At 42.0% G+C, this 25,227-nt stretch overlaps 1 protein-coding gene across 1 annotated transcript in view; it reads right to left on the bottom strand.

Moving 5' to 3' along the window:
* Positions 1-816: 816 nt before the first annotated feature.
* The window catches only part of plekha8 (pleckstrin homology domain containing, family A (phosphoinositide binding specific) member 8), a 74,552-nt gene continuing 50,141 nt past the window's right edge, over positions 817-25,227 (bottom strand). Inside the window, exons 8-14 of the mRNA XM_070880843.1 lie at positions 23,626-23,809; positions 20,021-20,106; positions 11,515-11,573; positions 11,238-11,368; positions 8,387-8,457; positions 2,587-2,648; positions 817-2,487 (exon numbers count right to left, since the gene is read on the bottom strand). Of these exons, the coding sequence (XP_070736944.1) occupies positions 2,290-2,487; positions 2,587-2,648; positions 8,387-8,457; positions 11,238-11,368; positions 11,515-11,573; positions 20,021-20,106; positions 23,626-23,809 (791 nt within the window). The 3' untranslated portion in view covers positions 817-2,289. The remainder of the gene's footprint in view (positions 2,488-2,586; positions 2,649-8,386; positions 8,458-11,237; positions 11,369-11,514; positions 11,574-20,020; positions 20,107-23,625; positions 23,810-25,227) is intronic.

Raw genomic sequence — 25,227 nt, 5'->3', positions numbered from 1 at the left:
CCTTATTCATGAGGGAACGGACATTGAAGAAATGCAGAGAGGTGTGGTGTTTGAATTACAAACAATGTCCAAGGGGCAGTCGTGGGTGGGCTGAGTGGGAAGGGATGGAGGTTGGCGAGGTTAATCCCAGCAGGTGTGCTGGATTTAAAGGTCTGAGAGAGAAAATGGGGCAGTTGGAATTGCTGTTCTTAAGGAGCAACAAAAGGTGCCTTGATGCACCATAGGAGTATGTGAGGAGAGGGTTTATTTCAAGGGGATTCAGGTTTGAGATAACAGCAGGAGTCGGAAGGCAGAGAAGTAGTGATGGATTGGGTGGGGGGTGGGGGGTGGGGCTGTGGTGGCCTCAAAGTACTTGAGGAGAGAAATGAAAGGTAGCATTGCTGAAATACAAAAACCATCTTTTGCTTCCATTAGAGCATAACCCAAAAATGACTGACCTTTTGTTTCGGCCCTTCCCAGGCATCAGTTTGTACCATCAGAACAGCATGGCACCATTCCAATTTTCTGGCTCGCTATTGAGGCGAGTGCTTCTGATTGACTCCTAGAGCGCAGGCCTCTGGCCTCGATTAAGTTCATGTCCGTACCCTGCAATTTTGGATTGGGTCTAGATTGGCAGAGTGTATCTCCTGGGATTTCAGGTCAGTCACTTTATCCCATTCTTAAGATGAAATTGTATATAAAATTTCAAATTTGTTTTTTCTTACACTTGTTATTTCATTCTGAATTGGAATTTCCTTACAGCCTAGCCATTTTATGACAACTACCAAATATTCCTATGAACAATTCCAACTGCATCAAACATAATAAAAGTGCAATTTTTTATTAAATAAGTACAAAATATATCATATATATATATATATATACACACACCGTGCATTTCTCAGGTTAAATAAATTCTAATGGCTATAATTGCACATTAAGTACACTGTCCATTTAATGCATTATAGAAAGACGTCTAAAAACTAGACTAAATTAGTTAGCTCAGTCACCCCTTGTAATGGCAATACATTAGCCAAAATAGTGCTGGCAACTTCTCAACATTGAGCAATTATTTTAAAATGTTCATGTCAGCTTCCTCTATGACATCCCTTTATAGCCCAGGCCTCTTTCCTGAATGTGGTTTGGATGAGAGATCATCGACCCAGTGCCCTAGTCAGTGGTCTGCAGAAGCCTGTGCATTCAGTTTGCACGAGAAATGGATTATTTTGGCATATACTTGACTGATATTTCTTTTGTCCCTTTACTTAATGAGGTACAATACTGCTTTTAGCTTGTGATCACTTCACTCCAGAAACACTTTTGGTCTCTATGGACTGGAACAGGTAAAATAGGCAAATGTAATTAAATAGTTGAATGGATTAGTATGTATAGACCAGGCCAAAACAAATCTGCAGCTTAAAGCACCATAAAAAGGTCAGAGGTGTTCCGCTGTAACATCCTCAAAAGTTGCTTTCATCCTAAATAAAGTTCAGTGGAACTCTCAATAAATCAGATTTAAAACATAATTGCATTATAGCTGTGTATAAGGTTATGGAGTGGATTAAAAAAGTGTGTCCTTTGCCTTAATCAACATAAACTCCTTTATCACATCATAAACCATAATAAATCCATACATTATTAGATGGTTTGCACTGACTGGAGCTGCTTTCAGGCAAGTCCTTTATGAATATATGAAGGGCTGCACTGATTTATTGGATACTGGCCAGCTGTTTAAGCACCTTGTTCTTTCGCACGAATCTCAACAATTTAAAATGTGCCAAAAACTAACAGATTCTGAGCTGAGAGGAGAAGTCTTTTTACGTAGCTCAGTCACTTGAGCAGATTTTATGCATTCATAAATTTAAACAAAATAGAATACAATGCAATTATTTTCAGGAGTAACTTACAATGATACCTATTATAAACAGTGATTAGTGGTTCAAATTGCTTGGGATTCATTTTTTAATATTTGAGGCGTTGTTGGCCATTTTGGTTGGGGAATATGGTCACACATTTGGGCTCAAAGATGCTTGGATTTAAAAAACCCTATAAATATGTCACTATCGTTATACAAATGTTTTAAATTATGTAGTAGTCCAATGTACAGAAATGTACATCCAATGTTCATTTGTTCAGTACACACGTATTCAATTTTTGGAATTCAACAGAATGTAGTTCAAATGAAAGCAATGGGCTTGACTGAAACGGACAAACCAACGTGTTGCTGCACATTTCACTTGTGATCTCAGAGGCCCCAAAAAGGTAAAATTTCTTCCTTTTCAGTCGACATTGAGGAACACTGATTTATCGTTATACCACTTCATCAGATTCTAAGTTATATTCTTCATACAAAGCATCCAAGATCTCGATTTGCTTCCCCATGGCTGGAAGATACTGGTTTAAATCTCTCTGCATTCCTTCATAGAACGTCTCCTTCTGTTCATCTCCTTCATTTACAGCAAGTGCTGCCATAAAACCTTCATAAAATGGAGCTGCTCTTAATGCCAACTGTGAATGTGAGAAAAAGTCAATCACACTTACTTCATTGTTTTTTAAATAAATGCACAAAACAAGTGCACTAGATGTATATATATTTTTTAAACTTACTGCGAAGACACCTCGAACAACCCAACCATGGTACTGTCGCAGCGTTCTACCATACGAAGTATCTAAACAAGAGAACAAAAACAACAATTTTGTGCAAAGATAATAAAAATCCAGAATATTTAAAAACGATATATAATTGTAGGAAACAATACCCAATTCAATCTACATCAATAATTTGCCAAACAGGCTGGATAACTATAATTCACAAATATTCTCTCTCTCTTCACACCGAAGAGTTCCAGGAAATTGATCAGAAATGAACAATGCCATTCTCTTTCTAAATCAACAGGAATTCACCACTGCTGGGTTAAGATCAGCACAATGGAAACACAAAACAAATTACAACAAAAAATGCAGAAGCTACCGCTATTCAAAGATAGGCCTAAATTTACCTACAGGGTTAGGGGTCAAAAAGTTCATCTTTATGCAAAGGTCAGGACCTTCAAGAAAATAGACACGTGCGTGTGTGAAGGGGTGCAAACGGCAAAATGCACCTAGAATGCACTATACACGGCACCAGTTTTGTCTAGGTGAAATAAGGCTGAAGTTTCCACGCAAACTCATTAGCAAAAAGCTAGACGTAAAATCTCCAGTTAATTATTGCAATCGTAATCAATTCGTGACTGGAAAATGGCATCCTCCAGAATCAAAGAGGATTGGGATTGCCAGGAAATGAGCCATTCTTCCAATTTTTGAACTAAATTGATCTGCAGGAGAGCAGAGTAGATTAACTGACTGATTTAATGCTCTTGGTCTTGCTCTTTAATTGATTGCTTGTGACGTGGCAGAATTATACTAAGTAGTCATTTGTATATAAAGATCCTAGCTCCTTTTTAAAAATAACATTCTCTGGATGTGGGTAATATTGGTATGGCCACATTTATTGTCCATCCCTAGCTGCCCCAAGGTGGTGATGCGCCTTATCCTTGCACTACTTCAGTCATTGTCCTGATGGTGTCTCCATTCAAGGATAGTGATCCAGTGATGGTGAAGGAAAGGTAATACATGACTCTAGGCATGATAGTGGAAGATTTGGATAGGAACTTGGAGGTGTTGCAAATAAATTACTTCTCTTGTCCAGATGAATGGTTGAGCTTGCAGAGGAGGGAGCTACTGTTGCAGTAACCTTGGTGAGTTGCTGCAGTGCATTCTGTAGATCATACATACTAACGCTATAGTATGCTGGTGATGGAGGGGATTGTATATTGAGTTAAATATCATGGGTGCGAATCAAGCACACTACTCTATCTTGGATGGTGTCAAGCTACTTAGTAACATAGGGCTCAACATTGCCCAACCCCTTTTTTTGGCGCACTGACCTGAAGCACGCCAACTGTGCACGCTGGAAAGGGCACCAGAAAAAAGGGGCCCCATCTTGGCCGCTCTTCGGAGTCCCCGGAGTCATGGCGTGGCGTGGAGGCTGAAGGAGGGGGCGGAGCAACAAGCCAGCGCAGAAAGCACTGCCGGCACCTGCGCGCACGCTCAGTGAGAGCTGCGCACACGCTCCTGCCCTCCCAGTGTGTCATGTGGGCTGTGAGCAGGACCAGATGGTCACAGCCCCTATCCCAGGCCGAAGGGATGCCTGATCTCACCGCACCCTGTCCCCCGGCTAAGTGGACTCCTGCACCAGCCGGCCGGCCTGCCGAGTTCCTGGGCAGGTAAGGACTTTGCTTTTATTTTTTACTTAGTGGCTGTGCTTGAAACTTTTGATTGGCGGGGGGGGTGGGAGGGAGGAGGAGAGTTTTTTTTTGGGGGGGGGGGGGGGGGGGGGGTGGGGGAAGGAGAAAATGAGACTTCCAGACCCACGAGCTGCAATTCCTCAGGTCGCTCGGCGGCATTCCCTCCCCCCCCCGCCCCACAGCTGTGACTTCTCCGGTGCACATCTTCCCTCCCCTATCCCAGGCCAACTGGCCTCACGCACAGACCAGCCCGCTGCCTTTCCTGGGCAGACTTTAAAGATAAGGTAGGATTTACTTCTTTTTTTATTGTATTTTAATGGTTTGAGCTTTTCCTTAATGTTTGCTGCTTGGTTGTTGAGGTCCTCTCCAGTTCCCTTCCCTCCCCTATCCCTGCCCTAATGTCTGCCGAATATGCGCTGCGTTTTCTTAACTGGCTGCAAGGTTTTTCAGAGCTGGCCACATAAGCTGACCTAAGTGGATTTGGAGTATGTTTTGCTAGCCAAAGTGGCATAAATGGCCAAAACTGTCCTAAGTGTCTGGGAACGCCCCCTTTTGAAAAAAAAACTGACCTAAAAAAAAAATCATACCTAACTGACTTTCTCTGGAGCAAATTTTTTGGGGAAAATGACATTTTCTAACTTATGCCAGAAAAACTTACTCCAAAAAAATTGATGCAAGTATGGCCAATATTGGGCCCATAGGAACAGGAGTAGGTCATTCAGCCCCTGGAGCCTGTACCATCATTCAATTAGATCATGGCTGATCTGTATCTCAACTCCATCTACTCATGGTTCTGTAACTCATAATACGCTTGTCTAACAAAATCTATCAATCTCAATTTATAAATTTTATATTGACCTAACCTCAACAGCATTTTGGGTAAAGAGTTTACTAGATTTTTACTACCCTGTGTGTAAAGAAGCGCTTTCTGACATCACCCCTGAATGGCCTAGCTCTAATTTTAAGGTTACACCTCCTTGGTCTGGACTTCCCCACTAAAGGAAATAGTTTTGTTCTATCTTCTCTATAAATTCTTTTAATCACTTTAAACACCTCAATTAGATAACCCCTTAATCTTCTATATTCAAGGGAATACAAGCCTAGTCTATGCAATCTAGCCTCGTAATTTAACCCTTTTAGCCCCGGTACCATTTTGATGAATCTGCGTTACACCCCCTCCAAAGCCACTATGTCCTTCCTGAGGATTACTTACTTGAGTGTTGCTGCATGTGCACTCATCAAGGCGAGTGGGGGGTATTCCATCACACTCCTGACTAGATAGTGGAGAGACATTGAGGAGTCAGAAGGCGAGTTGTACAGTACTCAGCTTCTGTCTTGCTCTTGTCGTCATGTTATTGATATGGCTGTTCCAATTAAGCTTCTGATCGATGCTGACGCCCTAAAATGTCAATACTGGGAGACTTAGCAATGGTGGCAAGAGAATTTAGCTTTTTCTTGTTGGAGGTGGTCATTATTTGGCACTTTTGTGACATGACTGTTATGTGGCACTTTTCTAACCTGGATGTTGTCCCACTGCATAGGCTACTTCATTATCAGAGGATTTGTTTAATGGAGTTGTGCACTGTGGAATCATCAGCGAACAGCCCCATTCCTGACTTTATAACAGAGGGAAGGTACCTCATCAGATCTTCATCAAAATATTGCTAAGTTTTCTTTGGTATTGCCAAATTTCAAATGGCAGTCCCAATATACTGCAAACAATGCAACTGTCCTGGCAATCCAGCTCATTCAACTGTTCCACCCAAACCGGTGTTTAACATATATTTTTGGCTGTAAGGTGTTGTGCAGTTACCAGCAAATCAGTGGAACAAAAACATCACAATTGTGCAAGACAAAGCAGGCCAAGTGTATTGGAGCAAAAACTCACGGCTGCAGCACACCGACAAACACAAAACAAGAACAAGGACAATACTTTATTTCCACTCATCAGATTTTCAAACTTTTCCTCACCCAATGCCTTAGCCTCCAATTCCATGTCATCCTTACTCAGCACTTAAATATTCTGAAGTAGGAGGACTGCTGTTTCACAGCACCAGAGGACTGGAATAGTGCACTTTCTAATTAGTGTTTTGTTACACCCCTTATTGAAGAATGAAGGAACTGTGCCGATCAAAGGGGGGGGAAGGCAACCAGAGGGAAAGATTAAACAGGATAGAAGTGAATTGAAACAGTGAAAAGTTATTTGAATAATTATGCTGGTCATCATTTAGCAATGCCAGAAGAATAGGATCGCTAACAAAAAAAAGTCTTAAAACCCATTTTGAATTTTGTTGACCCTCAAGGGGTTCTCATTTTTCCTGCTTAAATGGGAATTCTTGATTTGACCAGTGTGTCTAAATAATGTGGAAAATAGTAACGCAATTTTTACTCCAAACTATAAATAGTATCTTAGAAGCCAGGAGCTGGTCCATCAGCATAATACACAAATTGCTAAAGTGAGTGTTTGGAATGGAAACAAATCTAGCCAGCTGTAATTATGAACACCAAACCATCACATTAAGTTGGGATCACCTTGATTTGAACAGAGGAAGATTTCGTTTGGGAATTTACAAATCCAGTTTTCTGCAAAAGTTCAGCGTTCTCAGAATATCTGGAAACCCATATGAACCAGTGGGACTGAACCGGATTAGCAGTTTAATGCTGTTTCAATTTAACGGCAGGACCTCATTAGCAATTTTTTACTCTCCCACCTGGCAGCTAGCCAGATTAACTGGAAGCTGCAACTAAGGACCTGTGGGGATGGGTGAAAGAGGTCAGACTGGAAATTGGGAAGGGGGGTGGTCTGAATCGAGGAGGGAAGCTGGGGACTGGGATCACTAGTTTGGGGGGGGGGGGGGGGTCAGCCGATTGCAGAAGGTTTGAGGGGCCACGTGGAGCACTCCTGCTGTACCTCAACCCTCTCCTGCCCTTGGGGGCTTAAAATTTGCCCCAATACGTTGCTACCTGACCTGGCTCTGGTCAATGAATCGGAGCAAGTCGGCACCCTTACTGTAGGCCAACATTTAGGAAACAATCACCACAGTATAATTAGATTCAGTGTAATAAAAGAAAAAATGTCAAGGACAAGGGCACTTGACTAGAAAATAAGCAAACTATAGAGAAATGAAAAGGGACCTTGTCGAGATTATTTCATTTCCGAGTACAGGCAATACAGGTGCAATGTCCCGAATCTGGAACTCCGAAAACCGTAATTGTCCGAAAACTGGACATTTTGCGCATAGCTGATGGAGTCATCTGAAATACGGACATTTTTGAGGCAAAACCCAAAATCCAGAACGGATTTGGTCGGGGATTACGAATTTCAGACAAGAAAATCAAGTCTGAAATCCAGAATCCTTGACCAAATCCGTGCTGGATTTCGAGTTTTGCCGGATTTCGGGCCTCGCTGCTCAAAACCCGGCACGGATTCGGTTGGGGATTCCGGATTTCAGACTATTGATTTTCTTGTCTGAAATCCAGAAAAAAGCTAAAACAGGAACTGACTCAATCCCAAGGATTACGGATTTCGGGCGTTGTACCTATATTAATAAAAATGGCTAGCTAACTCTCTTTGGTTATGTGAAGTGATTTAGTGACTTATATCTCCCTTATCGCAAAGGCAATAGGATTCCTTTAAAGATACAGCTGGTCAAAAGCAGATATCTAAATAGCAAATACAGAACTTCCCCCAAACTGTTAACACATCATACAACAACACATCCTGTGGAATGCTCACTCACTCTATCCAATTTTCGGATGAGCCATTAAACCAAGGCCCCACCTGCCTGCTCAGGTGAACATAAACAATCCCATTGGAACTATTAAAAAAACAGGGGGTTCTCTTGGCCAACATTTATCTCAATACACCACCACTGGTCACTTATCTCATTGTTGTTTGTGGGACCTTGCTGAGGAAAGTTGGTTGCCATGTTTGCTTACATTACAACACTCACACTTCAAAAAGTAGTTAATTGGCTGTAAACTGTTTTAGGGTGTTTCAAGAATGTGAACAGTGCAAGTTCTTTCTTTTTGATCAACCTTTTCCTCTCCCCCTCCCACTATGTTGACTAAGTGCAGAGTATCAGGAAAGCAACTCCATAAAATAGTTAACTCAGACTTACTTAGTGCTTTTTGGATGTCCTTTTCTCCATTGTTCACTTCTTCCAGAAATCCCTTCAGAAATTTCAATCCTCTGTCACATAAGATTTAAGGGGGGAAAAAATGGTGATTTTTACATTGATTAGCAATTATTTCTTGATTTAGTTACAGTAAAGTTTTACAATGCGGTTTTACTTAAATACTTGGGGAGAAAAATGGTTTTGGAGTCTGTTGATAAGGGCAATACTTCAAGTTACTACTAGATGGAATATATATATAAAAAATTATTTTGTATTATATATATCACCTCAACCTACAAAAATGGAAATACTTACAGCTTCAAAAAAAGCTGACATCGTCTCTGAAAGGCCAACAACTCAAATCAATGCATAACTGTAAAATAAGTCTAAGGGCTTACAACCAGGCCACTGCTTTAAGGTAATTGATTAAGTTAAATTTCTTATGGCAATTGGCAAAAGAACCAGAAGCAACATGAGGATTTTTTTAGGCAGCGAGTTACGTTGATCTGACAGGGTGGTGGAAGCAGATTCAATTATAATGTTCAAAAGGCAATTGGATCAATACTCGAAGGGAAAAATTTTGGAGGGCTATTGCGAAAGAGCATGGGAGTGGGACTAATTGGATAGCTCTTTCAAAGAGCCGGCACAAGCACAATGGGTCGAATGGCCACCTGTGCTATATATCTTTTAGTACCTGGGATCCTAGTCCACGATTAAGTTTCCTGTGAAAAATTAACCTCCTGATCGTCATGTACGACATACGAAAGGGGGGGGGATTAAAGGCTTACGGAACCAAGTTATACACCATTATAAGTTAATACAGGTACAACGTCCTGAATCCGGAAACCGGAATTGTCCGAAAACCGGAGGCGGCCAAGATGGCAACACTGGCAGCGAGGGACGAGGAAACCGGTAAAAAAACGCAGCGCCTGGGGGCCGTGAGAATCGGCAGGCGGTGAGGAACGCCAACAGCGATATCCAAAATCCGGCAAAACCCAAAAACTGGCACGGACTCAGTCCTGAGGTTGCCGGATTTCAGACGTTGTACCTGTACTTTCAGGTAAGGAGCTGATGGTGGTGGGGGGGCGGGTGGTGGTTTGGGAGAGCAAAGATAAAAGCTATACAAGTTTCTAAATGACTGCAACACAAGGGATGTGGCATGATCCTGTCTTACAATACACACACCACCACTAGAGGGTGGAATTGGATAAATACTGAACTCAATCTGATTTTCTTTGGGTGTTACAACTAAAAGTTTCACAACTGAAAGTCTTTTTTGCATACATTCACAAAATGTAATTAATTCAAAAATGGAAGATCATTTAAAGTTTGCAGATGTGTGCCCCTTGACTAGAACCAAATCATACATATTATAAAATATATAGGGGTAGAAAATTGGTTTTGGGCGGTAGTGCAAATGGACCACCTGTTCTATAGAACCCAATGGAACTGAATATCGAGCGGATTGTATAACAGGCAGTCGATGCGATGCCGCATGTGTCGCACTACCAGCCAAAACAAATTTCTACCCCAGTGTGTATATAACGTAAGTTTTAAATTCGTCCGAGTGGGATCAGTAGCTAATTAAGGCTACACCTAACCAGTGATATTTGTAGTGCTCCTTTGCCTCCATTATATTGACTAATTAATTATAACCACGATAAACTGTCCAGATTTCTATAAGCTGGCAAATTTTATCATCTAAAACATTTTGTAAATTTTAAAGACACTTTCATTCCCTTGTTGAAAAGGCTTAGGAAAGAAGGAACAAAACAACCTCAAGCTACCAAATGTGGTGGGTCAAAGTGGCACTGAGCTGTGAAGAGCTAAATCCTAAACTCGGTCTCTAACCCAGGCTGAGTTTTCTGATTTGGGGCACCAAATTCCACTCCCAATTACTGTTCAACCTTTGCTAGAGAATACGATTGGACACAGGGTGGGGCAGAAACTGGCTCAGCTCTGATGCCCCTTATGGTCAAAATACTCATGGCCTAGCCTCACTTGGGTGAGATATCGGACGGCAGTCAATGTCTATAGAGCCCAAGCAGGAGGCCTTTCAAAGGAAGAAAATTGGGTGGGTGGAAATGAAGAGGAAATCAACTATTAGCAACTTCTTCAGTGTTAGTTAACATCCTTACCAGCTTTAGAACATTTACATCCTGACCCCTCTTAATCTCAAATTACAGTCAGCTATGGGAGAAACGTAATCTGACAACACACACCAAGACTTCAATAGAAGAAGTAGCTGCAGGCGCATAACCTCGCCCACCCCTATCAGGGCATGTGGTTTTGGAGTGACAAGCTATGATGAGGGTCAGCTCTGGATGGTGTGATTTGTTACAATCAGAAACTTTAAACAAAAAAAAGAATCGAGAGTCCAGTTACTAATTTATATATGCACACACCCCACTGTAGGAAATACAAGCAAAACGATGCACCATACTCCTATTAGCATGTCTTTGCGGCCAATTTACGACATATTACTCAGCCACACAGACCAGAAAGTTCTTTATTTCCAATGTTGTTCTCGGTGGAGTTAACTGATCTTAGCTCAGATATTAACAAGTGGCTGCAGCGTCCTCTAGTGGGGTGGGGAGGAAAAACGAGAGAGTGGAGATAACAGCTACTGTCCAGTGGCCTTAGTTGTAAAATGTGTGCATGTTGAGTTCCAGTGACCGGGCTTACTTGTGATGTCCCCTCAGTCAATTAGACTCGCACTCCCTGACTATGGGGTACGCATAAAGAATGGTCCCTTGGATAAGCTCTAGGAACCACACTCCCAACATGAACCAATGCCTTCAGGAGAGGACTGGTCAGGAAAGAAACTTTGGAAAGAAAAAAAACACATACATACCTCTTCAACCAAAGGAGTGCCTCAGTTGCTGAGTTTCTAACTGTAGCCACATCAGTTTCCAATTCATACAGCACTATCTTCTGAAGGGTAGTAAACCTTATGGAATCAGTGATGTATTTTTGATTTATTTTCTGAAATGAGAATACTTATTTGCAACCATGATCGAAAGAATTGAACTTAAAGCACATAAATCCTAAATATCCAGTTTTATTACAAGTAATCATAGACCAACAGTAAATTAGCGACATCTAGAGCAACAGAATAATGAACCACTTACCTTAATATTACCCACAAAATCTAATTTAACAGGAGCAAAGACTGTTGGACCAAGTTTATCTGTGAGGGGAAAAATGACATAAGTTCAAGATAGAATATTGAAACTGATTAATTTCTATAATCCATCACAATTTGAGATAAAAAGAAAATTTGCGCAATTCATAAGACTCTCGAAGCAGCCCTTCTAACCTGGGTACAATGAGAATTGGAAGATCAAGGGGGTCCCAACGCACACCTGCAAAGGAACATGCCCGAAATGCCTCCTTGGATATAAACGGAGGAAATTTGGACCGACTCCTTTGCAGGTGTAGGTTCCAAACCAGCCATTTCTCGTTTCCCATTGTGCTTAGGCGATCCGGCATGCCTGGCCACAGACACAGGGATCAATGTCAAGATTTTGCTTTGTTCCCTCACAGTACCACCAATCAAACCATCCTCCACCTTAGAGAAAATGAAAAATTCAACACATTGAACATCTGGTCAGCAGAATATATGCTCCTGTGGTTTGACAGATAGCCATTATGCCCCAAGGTAGAAAAAGATATCATGAAGCAGTGAAGCTCATTAGTATAGGATGGTAATCAGGTGGGAGGGCTGGTTCACTGCCTAGCTACAATAGTAGGTCACTCCATGCAATACTTAGTTTCTCAAAAATAAAACATAGTAGTTGTTCTAATAGAAAGAGAAATAATATCCATTACCCAAGCATGCCTTTTGTGAGAATGTGTGGTAATCAGCAGACAGGAAAAAAAACTTCCAACTTCCAATTATTTGTGCAAAAATAAAAAGATGGAGTTGTGGGTTAGCACAACATCCATTCATCTCTGGAACTTGGATTAGAATTAAACCCAGATTGATAGGAGGAATGTCATCTCTCTGCCAGCTACTTGGGGGTTTCAACAGTCTCAATCCAGTTCTCAGTGGGGCCAGAGCCCAAAATAAAACAGAGACATTCAGAGTTGGGGATACAACCCATCGGGAATTTTCCTTTGTTTCATTTCCCACTACAAACTATTTAATAGAATTACATAGATAGAATTACAACTCAAGTCCTTTCTGTCAGTTGACTCAACCTACATGATTCAACGTGTTGCCACATTTTGAGCACTTATATCTACATGGAAACATAGAAACATAGAAAATAGGTGCAGGAGTAGGCCATTTGGCCCTTCGAGCCTGCACCACTATTCAATAAGATCATGGCTGATCATTCACCTCAGTACCCCTTTCCTGCTTTCTCTCCATACCCCTTGATCCCTTTAGCCATAAGGGCCATATCTAACTCCCTCTTGAATATATCCAATGAACTGGCATCAACAACTCTCTGCGGTAGGAAATTCCACAGGTTAACAACTCTCTGAGTGATAAAGTTTCTCATCACAGTTGTAAATGGCTTACCCCTCATCCTTGGACTTTGTCTCCTGGTTCTGGACTTCCCCAACATCGGGAACATTCTTCCTGCATCTAATCTGTCCAGTCCCATCAGAATTTTATGTTTCTATGAGATCCCCTCTCATCCTTGTAAACTCCAGTGAATACAGGCCCAGTCGATTCAGTCTCTCCTCATATGTCAGTCCTACCATCCCGGGAATCAGTTTGGTAAGCCTTTGCTGCACTCCCTCAATAGCAAGAACGTCCTACCTCAGATTAAGAGACCAAAACTGAACACAATATTCCAGGTGAGGCGTCACTAAGGCCCTGTACAACTGCAGTAAGACCTCCCTGCTCCTATTCTCAAATCCCCTAGCTATGAAGGCTAATATACCATTTGCCGCCTTCACCGCCTGCTGTACCTGCATGCCAACTTTCAATGACTGATGTACCATGACACCCAGGTCTCGTTGCACCTCCCCTTTTCCTAATCTGCCGCCATTCAGATAATATTCTGCCTTCATGTTTTTGCCCCCAAAGTGGATAATCTCACATTTATCCACATTATACTGCATCTGCCATGCATTTGCCCACTCACCTAACCTGTCCAAGTCACCCTGCAGCCTCTTAGCATCCTCCTCACAGCTCACACCGCCACCCAGCTTAGTGTCATCTGCAAACTTGGAGATATTACACTCAATTCCTTCATCTAACTCATTGATGTATATTGTAAAGAGCTGGGGTCCCAGCACTGAGCCCTGCGGCATTCCACTAGTCACTGCCTGCCATTCTGAAAAGGACCAGTTTATCTCGACTCTCTGCTTCCTGTCTGCCAACCAGTTCTCTATCCACGTCAATACATGTGCAATGTCTTGTGTGGGACCTTGTCAAAAGCTTTTTGAAAGTCCAAATATACCACATCCACTGGTTCTCCCTTGTCCACTCTACTAGTTACATCCTCAAAAAATTCTGGAAGATTTGTCAAGCATGATTTCCCTTTCATAAATCCATGCTGACTTGGACCAATCATGTCACTGCTTTCCAAATGCGCTGCTATTTCATCTTTAATAATTGATTCCAACATCTTCCCCATTACCGATGTCAGGGTAACCGGTCTATAATTCCCCGTTTTCTCTCTCCCTCCTTTTTTAAAAAGTGGTGTTACATTAGCTACCCTTCAGTCCATAGGAACTGATCCAGAATCGTTACACCATTGGAAAATGATCACCAATGCATCCAATATTTTGAGGGCCACTTCCTAAGTACTCTGGGATGCAGACTATCAGGCCCTAGGGATTTATTGGCCTTCAATCCCATCAATTTCCCTAACACAATTTCCTGACTAAAGGATTTCCTTCAGTTCCTCCTTCTCGCGAGATCCTCTGTCCCCTAGTATTTCCAGCAGGTTATTTATGTCTTCCTTCCTGAAGACAAAATCAAGTATTTGTTCAATTGGTCTGCCATTTCTCTGTTCCCCATTATAAATTCACCTGATTCAGACTGTAAGGGACCTGTTTGGCTTCAGTAATCTCTTTCTCTTCACATATCTATAGAAGCTTTTGCAGTCAGTGTTTATGTTCCCAGCAAGCTTCCTCTCGTACTCTATTTTCCCTCTCCTAATTAAACACTTTGTCCTCCTCTGCTGGATTCTAAATTTCTCCCAGTCCTCAGGTTTGCTGCTTTTTCTGGCCAATTTATATGCCTCTTCCTTGGATTTAACACCATCCCTAATTTCCTTTGTTAGCCACGCTTGAGCCACCTTTCCCGTTTTATTTTTACTCTAGACAGGGATGTACAATTGTTGAATTTTATCCATGTGATACTTAAATGTCTGCCATTGCCTATCCACCGTCAACCCTTTAAGTATCATTCGCCAGTCTATTCTAGCCAATTCACGTATCATATCATCGAAGTTACCTTTCCCCAAGTTCAGGACCCTAGTCTCTGAATTAACTGTGTCACTCTCCATCTTAATAAAGAATTCTACCATATTATGGTCATTCTTCCCCAAGGGGCCTCACACAACAAGATTGTTAATTAGTCCTTTCTCATTACACATCACCCAGTCTCGGATGGCCAGCCTTCTAATTGGTTCCTACACATATTGGCCTAGAAAACCATCCCTAATACACTCCAAGAAATCCTCCTCCATCGTACTGCTACCAGTTTGGTTAGCCCAATCTATATGTAGATAAAAGTTGCCCATGATAACTGCTGTACCTTTATTGCACACATCCCTAATTTCTTGTTTGATGCTGTCCCCAACCTCACTACTACTGTTTGGTGGTCTGTACACAACTCCCACTAGCATTTTCTGCCCTTTGGTATTCCTCAGCTCTACCCATACAGATTCTACATCATCCAAGCTAATGTCCTTCCTTACTATTGTGTTAATTTCCTCTTTAACCAGCAGCACCATCCCACCTCCTTTTCCTTTCTGAATGGTGAATACCCTGGATGTTGAGTTCCCAGCCTTGGTCACCCTGGAGACATGTCTCCATAATCCCAATATCTTATTCGTTAATAGCTGCCTGCGCAGTTAATTCGTCCACCTTATTACAAATACTCCTCGCATTGAGGCACAGAGCCTTCAGGCTTGTCTTTTTAACACACTTTGTCCCTTTAGAATTTTGCTGTAATGTGGCCCTTTTTGATTTTTGCCTTGGTTTTCTCTGCCCTCCACTTTTGCTTTTCTTCTTTCTATCTTTTGCTTCTGCCCCCATTTTACTTCCCTCTGCCTCCCTGCATAGGTTCCCATCCCCCTGCCATATTAGTTTAACCCCTCCCCAACAGCACTAGCAAACACTCCCCCGAGGACATTGGTTCCGGTCCTGCAAAGGTGCAGACCGTCCGGTTTGTACTGGTCCCACCTCCCCCAGAACTGGTTCCAATGTCCCAGGAATTTGAATCCCTCCCTCCTGCACCACTCCTCAAGCCTCATATTCATCTTAGCTATCCTGCTATTTCTACTCTGACTAGCACGTGGCACTGTTAGCAATCCTGAGATTACTACTTTTGAGGTCCTGCTTTTTAATTTAACTCCTAGCTCCCTAAATTCAGCTTGTAGGACCTCATCCCGTTTTTATCTATATCGTTGGTACCTATATGCACCACGACAACTGGCTATTCACCCTCCCCCTCCAAAATGTCCTGCAGTCGCTCAGAGACATCCTTGACCCTTGCACCAGGGAGGCAACATACCATCCTGGAGTCTCGATTGCGACCGCAGAAACGCCCATGTATTCCCCTTACAATAGAATCCCCTATAGCTCTCCCACTCTTTTTCCTGCCCTCCTATGCAGCAGAGCCACCCATGGTGCCATGAACTTAGCTGCTGCTGCCCTCCGCTGATGAGTCATTTCCCCCCCCTCCCCAAAACTGTCCCCAAAACGGTGCATCTGTCTTGCAGGGGGATGACCACAGGGGATCGCTGCACTACCTTCCTTCCACTGCTCTTCCTGCTGGTCACTCATTCTCTCTCTGCCTTTGTAACCTTTGCCTGCGGTGTGACCAACACACTAAATGTGCTATTCACGACATCCTCAGCATCGTGGATGCTCCAGAGTGAAGCCATGTGCAGCTCCAGTGCCGCAATGCGGTCTGTCAGGAGCTGCAGCAGGACACACTTCCTGCACATGTAGTTGTCAAGGACACTGGTAGTGTCCCTTATTTCCCACATAGTACAGGAGGAGCATGGCACAGCGCTGTGCTCAACTGGCATGACTTAACCCTTAAATTACTTAATTTGGCAACAATGACAAAGGTTTCCTACTGATGAGAAAAAGAAAAAAGATAAAGAAAAGAGAAAAGCTACTCCCCAATCAGCCAGCCAATCACTTACTCTCTTGGCTGTGACGTCACACCTTGATTACTTTTTAACCTTTGTTTACTACCCCCTCTGCTGCAGCTGCAGCTAGCTGCTCCCTTTCAGCTGCCACCCTTTGTAGTCCCGCTCACCCGCCGGCCTCCTCTCGCAATGCTGCTCCCTCTCTGCCCTTGGGTGTTTAATAAGTAATACCTGCCAGCACTTGGGTAGACTGAAAAGTGCTGACTCTTAGTATCACATGTTCCTTTCCATTCAAGGCAATATTTCTTAAAAATAACTGACTCGGAGTGGGACTTCCTGCGCACGGCGCGGAAGTCCCACCCAGGTGCGAAATTGCAGTTACCGCCCATCACAGGAAGCGGCGCACAATCTCTCGCGCTCCACTTCCTGTTGGGGAAGGTTCTGGGGGACTACTGGGGCGCGTTGGTCAGCTGCTCCGCGTAGCGCTGACGTGTTTCAACGCCGTTCCCCTTCGGTTAAAGGGGAGGGTCGCTGCTCACTGCTACCAGCACTTCCGCTAACTCCCAAGCAATTTTGTGGGAGCCGATAGCAGCCCCCCCCCGCCGAAAACTGTTTTGTGCCCCGCACCCCTCCCCGGAGGCGCCAATGGGCGTCACTAAACAGGGCAATTTCAATTCCAATGTGTCAACTTAAGTGATGCTATGTTTTTAATGCAGCATATAAGATGCAAATGATGAGATATTATACAACACATTTCTCACCATCTGTGCTTTAGTAACTCAAAGGAGCTTGGTGTAGAGCATAAACACCATCATAGACCAGTTGGGCTGAATGGCTTGTTTCTGTGCTTTAAATTCTATGTAATTCTAGCATCCAGCCTTTTCTTTTTATTCATTCATTGAATGTGGGATTTGCTGCCAAGGCCAACATTTATTGCCTATCTCTAATTGCCCTTGAAAAGGTGCTGCTGAGCTGCCTTCTTGAACCGTTACTGAAGGAACTCCCTCAGTGCTCTTAGGGAGGTAGTTCCAGGATTTTGACCCAAGACGATGAAGGAATGGCGATATATTTCCAAGTCAGGATGGTATGTGTCAGGATGAGAACATGGTGGTGATGGTGTTCCCATGCACCTGCTGCCCTTGTCCTTCTAGGTGGTAGAGGTCGCAGGTTTGGGAGATGCTGCCGAAGAAGCCGTGGCGAGTTGGTGCAGTGCATCTTATAGATGGTACACTCTGCTGCCACAGTGCACCAGTGGTGGAGGGAGTGAATGTTTAAGGTGGTGGATGGGGTGCCATCAAACGGGCTGCTTTATCCTGGATGGTGCCGAGCATAGTGACTGGAGCTGCATTCATCCAAGCATGTGGCAAGTATTCCATCATACTCTTGACTTGTGCCTTGTAGATGGAGGAAAGGCATTGGGGAGTCAGGTGGTGAGTCACTTGCCACATAATACACAGCCTCCGACCACAGTATTTATGTCGCTGGTCCAGTTAAGTTTCTGGCCAATGGTGACCAATAGTGGGGGATTCAGCGATCATAATCTCATTGAACATCAAGGGCAGGTGGTTAGAATCCTTCTTGTTGCCTGGCTAAAGACCACAGGTGGTGGAGTAAAATTTGAAATGGACGTTTTGACTTGAGCAATGGACTGTATTAGTTAAATCTGAGATTGTTAGATTTTTGTTAACCAAAGATATAAAGGGATATGGGGCAAAGCCAGGTATATGGAGTTAGGTCGCAGATCAGCCATGATCTCACTGAATGGCAGAACAGACTCGATAGGCTAAATGGTCTATTCCTGTTCGTACGTTAAAGCAGCAAACTTACAAATTCCAACTTGAGAATTTTGTTCTTGTCTTCAACTCAGACCGCTCGGCATGGAAGGTGCTGCAGCAATTTCCCTCCCCGACCCATCAGAGATGAGCCGCTTAGAGACGTCATAAATAGCCCTGGGACCTCTCTAATTATTTAGATGACCTTGGTTGCAAGAAATGGGGTGGGGTCAGAAGTCCAGAAAAGGAAAGACCTGCCACCAAAAATTTACTGCCATTGCGGCACAATGGAAAATTGGACCTAAAAGTCTCTCTGCTATCAAAATTTGCAAACAGAGCTGTAATTCCTTTTCCATCCTTATTTTAGGCTATTTTTGAATTCCTTGAGCTGCTACATACAATAGCATCCCAAATAAGTAAATAATATCTTATTTCGCATTAACTTTACAATGACATTGGGCACTATACAGCACAAAAAAAGTACACTACGCATTGTGGTCCATGAGAGGTCTATAAAGAGTTCAGGAGGTCTAAGCCCATGTGTCCTATTGGCAGGAAAAAGTGGTGAAATGGCAAGAATCACAAAACATACTTTTCAGCTTCTGGCATAATGTTACTAGGATGCCAAAGGCAACTTTCAGACAGCAGGAGCTACTCCTTATTTTGTTAAGAAATTAACTTAACCAAAGGCATTAAGAATTATAGCAACAATGCTCAACTATTCGACAAGGTCTTTGTTTTGTGTACCTCATATGCACTGCTTTTTAAGAATTCTCAGTAATATAATTCTGCACACTCTTGCTTTGGTGCCAAATTTAAAATGTCAAATCTGATTTGATGGAAACTTTTGAAATCCATACAATCACTTATTGATTCCTTACAATGTAATAGTTTCAATAGGAACATTCTAAAGGGCCTGTTTCTGCACTTCCTTTCACATCAATAGAACCATTGCAAGTATCAATCATCAATTATAACAGTTTTTATTCAGTTTTCTGTAGAATGTATTATTTAACACAATCAAATTAAATTTGCTTTCAAGTGTAGCTTAACATTTAAATACTGAACATTTCTTAAAATTAAGCAAAAGATCAAATTAATTTCTGAAACAAATGCAATAGCCAAATGCTAATTTCACTGACATGTACAAAACAGAATTCCTCAATTAAAATTTGTCCTTTGAAAATTTGTTAAACAAAAAAAATTAAGTGCATGAAAGTACTTTTGCACCAGAGAAATCCAATGTTAGCGGCACATTTCAGTGTATCCATGCACTTGTATCATAACTCGCAGGTACTTGGTAGGGGGACTAAGTTGTAATCTGGTTATAGAGCAACAATATTTTGTTTTCCAAAAAAAGGACACAAATCAAAAAAGGTTAATGATCCACACAAAATATTATTAGCACAATTAGGAGATAAAAATGTATTTGCTGGCAACAGAAAACAAATTCAAAATTAAAAGGTAGGTTAGAATGATTTGCTTGAAACTGTCCAAGTTCCTCCATGACAGAATGTGCAGTGTTAGCTTAAAAATAATAATCTACAAGAATATTACAGGAATGTGCAATTTCCTACCTAATACTGGAACTATTGCATAACAAGATTCCAGAAATGGCAGAGTAGGGATACCATTGTCTTCTTCAAATTCAATATCATTAAATCTGAAAATGAAAATAGACTTACACTGTTGGAAAGTCTCAAAAGATTAGGAAAATAAAATACATGACACATTTTGTATCCAAAGGGAAACTCAAATAAAATCAACAATAAATAGGTGGATATGCTATTTTGGAGAACAGGTGGCAAAATGGATGATTAAACAAAGGAACTTCAATCTTTTAGCCTCAGTTTGGAAAGTCTTTACACAAGCCTGCAATGACATATTCAATTGCACCTTCAAATAGCATTGGAGGAAATATGTGGATGTCAGACAAGCACAGTGTGACAAATCAGAGACTGTTGCAGGCTCAAAAGAGAGGGAGAGGCAGAGGGAGAGACAGAGACAGAGGGGTGGTGGTGCGGTAGTGCGGTAGGGCTGGGTGTCATCAGGTACATGTGGAATCGGACATATTTTCAGATGATATCGCTGAGGGGCAGCATGTAGATGAGATATAGATGGGGTCCAAGGATCGATCCTTCGTGGAGTCCAGAGGTAACGCTGTGGGAGAGGGAAGAGAAGCCATTGCAGGTGATTCTCTGGCTACGATTAGATAGATAAGAATGGAACCAGGTGAAGTCTGTCCCATCTAACTGGACGACGGAGGAGAGACATTGGAGGAGGATGGTGTGGTCAACTGTGTAGAAGGCTGCAGACAGGTCGAGGAGGAATAGTTTACTATGGTCACAGGATGTCATTTGTGACTGTTTTAGGCTACTGATCACTGTGGGCATTTCAATCCATTACAAGGTCACAATATTTTGAAATCACAAAAGGTGAATACAACTACAGTATATGCAAATGAAAACTCAAACTACCCATCAGTAGGTGGAACTTTTAACAGGTTTATTAAATAGAATTCAAATGGTGGACTAGCTGAATTACCACTTATGGAAATAATTAGTTATTAGTTAGGTGCACAGCACTAGTGTCAGAAATAACAGACTAATCCCACCTTCTTCAAAATGAACAGTGCACCTGAATGTCTCCCTACAAACACCACTTTGTTAGGGGATAGAAAAGAAATAAAGAATGAGTAATTATTTACAATTTTTGTTCAAGTTGTTTGTACAACTGATGCCAAAATGATCTGGTTATAAATCAACTGCATGTACTTCTAGCTTATTCAGCTGGATACCCATCAATCTTTAAACAAATCACGCATTAGCGTGACAACAAGCATACCCACGATGGGCTCAATTATGGCAGAGCCCGTTTTTCGGCGCACTTACCGGAGTTAGGCCACTTATATAGGTTCCTAGATGCACCGAAAAAAAATGTTGGAACATTGGTCTCTTCACTGCAGTCGCGCAGCGTGGCCAGTCGTTCTGTGCTGGAAAATGTGCCGGGACATCTGTACATGCGCAGTGGTGATTCGTGATGTCCGCACATGCGCAGTAGCGCTGCAAGTCTGCAACAACAGTCCCAATTGATGTAGGTCTCTGTCAGTTTGAGAGCGTGGCGATGTTCTTCCTCCCTGTGTTGCTGGGCTACTTTAAGTAAAATTCTGCCTCCTTTGTTGGGCTAGGGGCGGGCAGAAGAACTAATAAGTTCTCCTGCCCGCCTCTCGGTGCATTGTCCCGCCCCTAGCCAGGCTGAGTGGCTTCCCGCACCGGCCTGCTGCCTTCCCGGGCCCAGTTTGAAGATGAAGGTAGTACTTAAATTTTTTATTTCGTATTGAATTGTTAGTACTTTTTGTTTGCAAACATTGCTAAGGGTAAGGCTTGGTTGGTTTAAGTGCAGGCTCTCTCTGCTTTCCGCCCCTATCCCAGGCCGAATGGCCTCCGATGTACTTACCTGCGCCGATTTCTTTAACTTTCCACAAGGGTTTTCTGAAGTGGCCACATACGCTGGCCTAAGTAGAAATGGAGTAACTATTAGCTGGCCAAAGTTGCCTAAATGGGCAGAACTGGCGTAGGTGGCTGGTAACGCCCCCTTTTGAGAAAAAAAAACTAACCTAAAAAAAGTCGGAACTAACTGAGTTACACTGGTGCAAATTGATTTGGGAAACTGGGGATTTTTAAAGTCACGCCAGAAAAACAAGGTTACTCCAAAAAAAACGGAGCAACTCCTGGCCAAAATTGAGCCCTTTGTTTTGCACATGACTGTACTCAAGGTACAAGCCCGATTTTTACTTCCTATTATTGGTCAACAATGCCAGAGGAACAATCTTAATCAATCCAACACAGGTAATTAAGCACAGTTATCAGAGCAGGGGGAGGAAAAGTTACTTCCCAGTAACTGAAAGGGCAACTGGAAAGCAAGTTTTATCTTTGGGATTTCTCAAATTGACTTTAAGTGGTTTATTCCTTATGATTTTGAAATACAGTCAAATCCAGTTAGACTGATCAATTTGCCTAAATAGTCACTTGTCACTTACATTTGATTGGTCACCAATTAACTCATCTTACAGGAAAGAAAGACATTGTCATATGTAATTGGTAAAATCAAAATAAATCAAATCCAAGGAGATATCAATGCTACCTGACTGGCTATCTATTTAAAAAGAATCATTTGTATAAGTAAATTGCACTATATAGCAAAATCTAGAATGAGCTTACTTCTGTAGAGATCTCTACGAGCACTCGATTGAAGTTCTGATTAGCTGAAACATGTAGTCATCGTCTGATTGTAACATTTGGTTATTAGAGGCTAACTTTGTTGACAAAAAATTAGATTTTTTTTTCAATGTTTAGTTTGTGGCTATACAACCATAATTTCAGGTCACAACTCTATATGTCAACCTACATCACCACCAGTAATTTCCACAGTGGTTCTCCCAATCCCCTGCAGAAACTGTGTAATCGGCCATCTATGCTGTTTCTCTGGGAATTCCGCTGAAGTTATGGAGAGATTGGGAAAAACCCCACAGATATTCTACTCTTATTTCTACCAAACAAAAGCATGCTATCACTATTTGGACTTTCAGAAAACACTTCAGCGATCGCTTAAGATCGCCAAAGGAAAATAGTTGTGAATCTACAATACCATCATCATAGGCGGTCCCTCGAACGAGGATGCCTTGCTTCCACGAGTTCACAGGTGTTTCGATGAAGGACCCGATGTTCCAGTCCTGAACTCCAATTGAGGGTGTGGAAGATGCCTGTGCGTGAATTTTTTTAACGTGTGGTGACCGTTGCACACCAGCCACCACACGGGCTTGGCAGAGCTAGGTCTTGGTCCAGTGGCAAGGATTAACCAAGACGACTGGAGACCTGCTCTGCTGCACAGACCTAGCGCCACACATATCGTAGTGTGGGCTGACCAGGTACATGTGAGTCACAACACTTCATCATATCCAGATGATTTCAAGCTCTGGTAACAGTTTGTCCCTGTATTCCAAATCACCACTAAATTGTCCCTTACTTAAAAAGCATAACTGGATATAGCACAAATAGGCTAAAGCTCAGTCTTTTGTTTTAAAAAAAGACAAGCATATTGATTACAAAAAAAAACTAACTGATTGAAATCTTATTTTCACAGAAGGAAACATTACTTTAGTAATGTATGGGGATTTTCATACCTTTGATCCATTGCACTGAAGAATGTCTGAATCTCTTCCTTTTCTGCATGAGGTATTGTACTTGTACCACCCAGTTCCTCACTGCCCTCACCGATCTCATCTTCAGCTGCAGAAGACTGAAGTTCAATATTCACACCAGTCTTCTCAGCAGCCGCATCTACTAATTCAGAGTTGTCCATCATCTCTGATTACATAACGAGGAGGGGAGAAAAAAAAACACAGAATTAGACGAGACTTTGTAGACGTCAATTTTTTTTTTTTAAAACTCATTTGGATTAGGCAACATATAAACTACACAGACTCAGCTGAATTAGGTACCAATGTACATTTTTTTAAAGAATATTCTTATAACAAACTTCAGCATGTTTCCCGCAGCAATCACAATTTACCCCAAAACAATCAGAGATCATTTACTTAATTGCTGTACTGTCTTGTAAATGACTGCTTTTAACATACTTGAAAAGAGGTTCAGTGGATATCTTGACGAGACCAAGTTTTGCTTGCAAGTGAAACGTTACTGTTCCAAGGAATGGACTTTATAAACTCTCGGAAGCTGGGAAGGTTATTAAAAAACTGAGCTACAACAGTCTCCGTTCAGATTTAACCCAGTGCATTTGCAGAAAACAGGGACCTGCATTCATGGCAGAAACAGAGCCTGTACTGCAAGGGCAGTTTCAGGGGTGTACAGTGCTGCTAAGTTGCACCAGGCTCGGCATAAGAATTTGCATATTGTGATGGTATGAAGTACAATGCTTGTATTCTTCAATCACACCCGTTGGGAACAAAAAATAATGGAAAAGAATAGAGAATGCAATTGTTTAGAAGGACAGATTACTTAGGTTGGACAGTGTTTCTTTTGTTGGGTTGCTTTGAAATGCATTTTAACACTTTTTGAAAGCTCACTGAGCTTTAAATATTGGTATGGATAATAGTTACTATTTCCATGAAGAGTACTATAAATCCACTTCCCTATAAATGTATGAGCCATTATGTAATAGGTACTGAGCAACAACATAAAAAAATACCATGTACTTGGAGGGGGTGGGGAAAGGTTCTTATGCAAACTACACTGTAAATCTGGATTAACTTTACAAGATGGCACCAGATCACTGCAAGAATGACATCCACAGCAGCTTCTCTGCAAGGGAGTAATTTTAATTTTCAAAAAATTCCAAAACTTAATGCAGTATTACAATCACTTCATAACCAAGTAGCTCAATGAAAGGACACTGGTATGGTGGGGTTCCGTTTCGGGACTCATTCGGCAATGATTATCCACCCGTTCACTTTAATAGGTGAAAAATCGCAGGGTGCTTTCAAGGAAAACCCTGGCTTATTTTTTTTTTAATTTTACAAATCTAAAACAATACCAGCTCTTGATTTTCTTGTCTAGACTAATGCAATAAAACTCTTAATTTTTTGGGAGGATGGGCAAAATAAAACAACTCTATTGACATATTTAGCATCTCTGCAACAACATACCCGTACGCAAGTGACTTCTTACAGCCAAGTATGTTGTTATCGTGTACTCCCTTCCTTAGATTCTTCAGTTGTGGACACACCATTCCAATCAAGACCATACCCAAGTAAACCTACTCCAAA

Source organism: Pristiophorus japonicus, chromosome 5, assembly GCF_044704955.1.
Source record: "Pristiophorus japonicus isolate sPriJap1 chromosome 5, sPriJap1.hap1, whole genome shotgun sequence".
Classification (NCBI taxonomy): domain Eukaryota; kingdom Metazoa; phylum Chordata; class Chondrichthyes; family Pristiophoridae; genus Pristiophorus; species Pristiophorus japonicus.
This window is presented reverse-complemented; position numbering and strand designations above follow the sequence as displayed.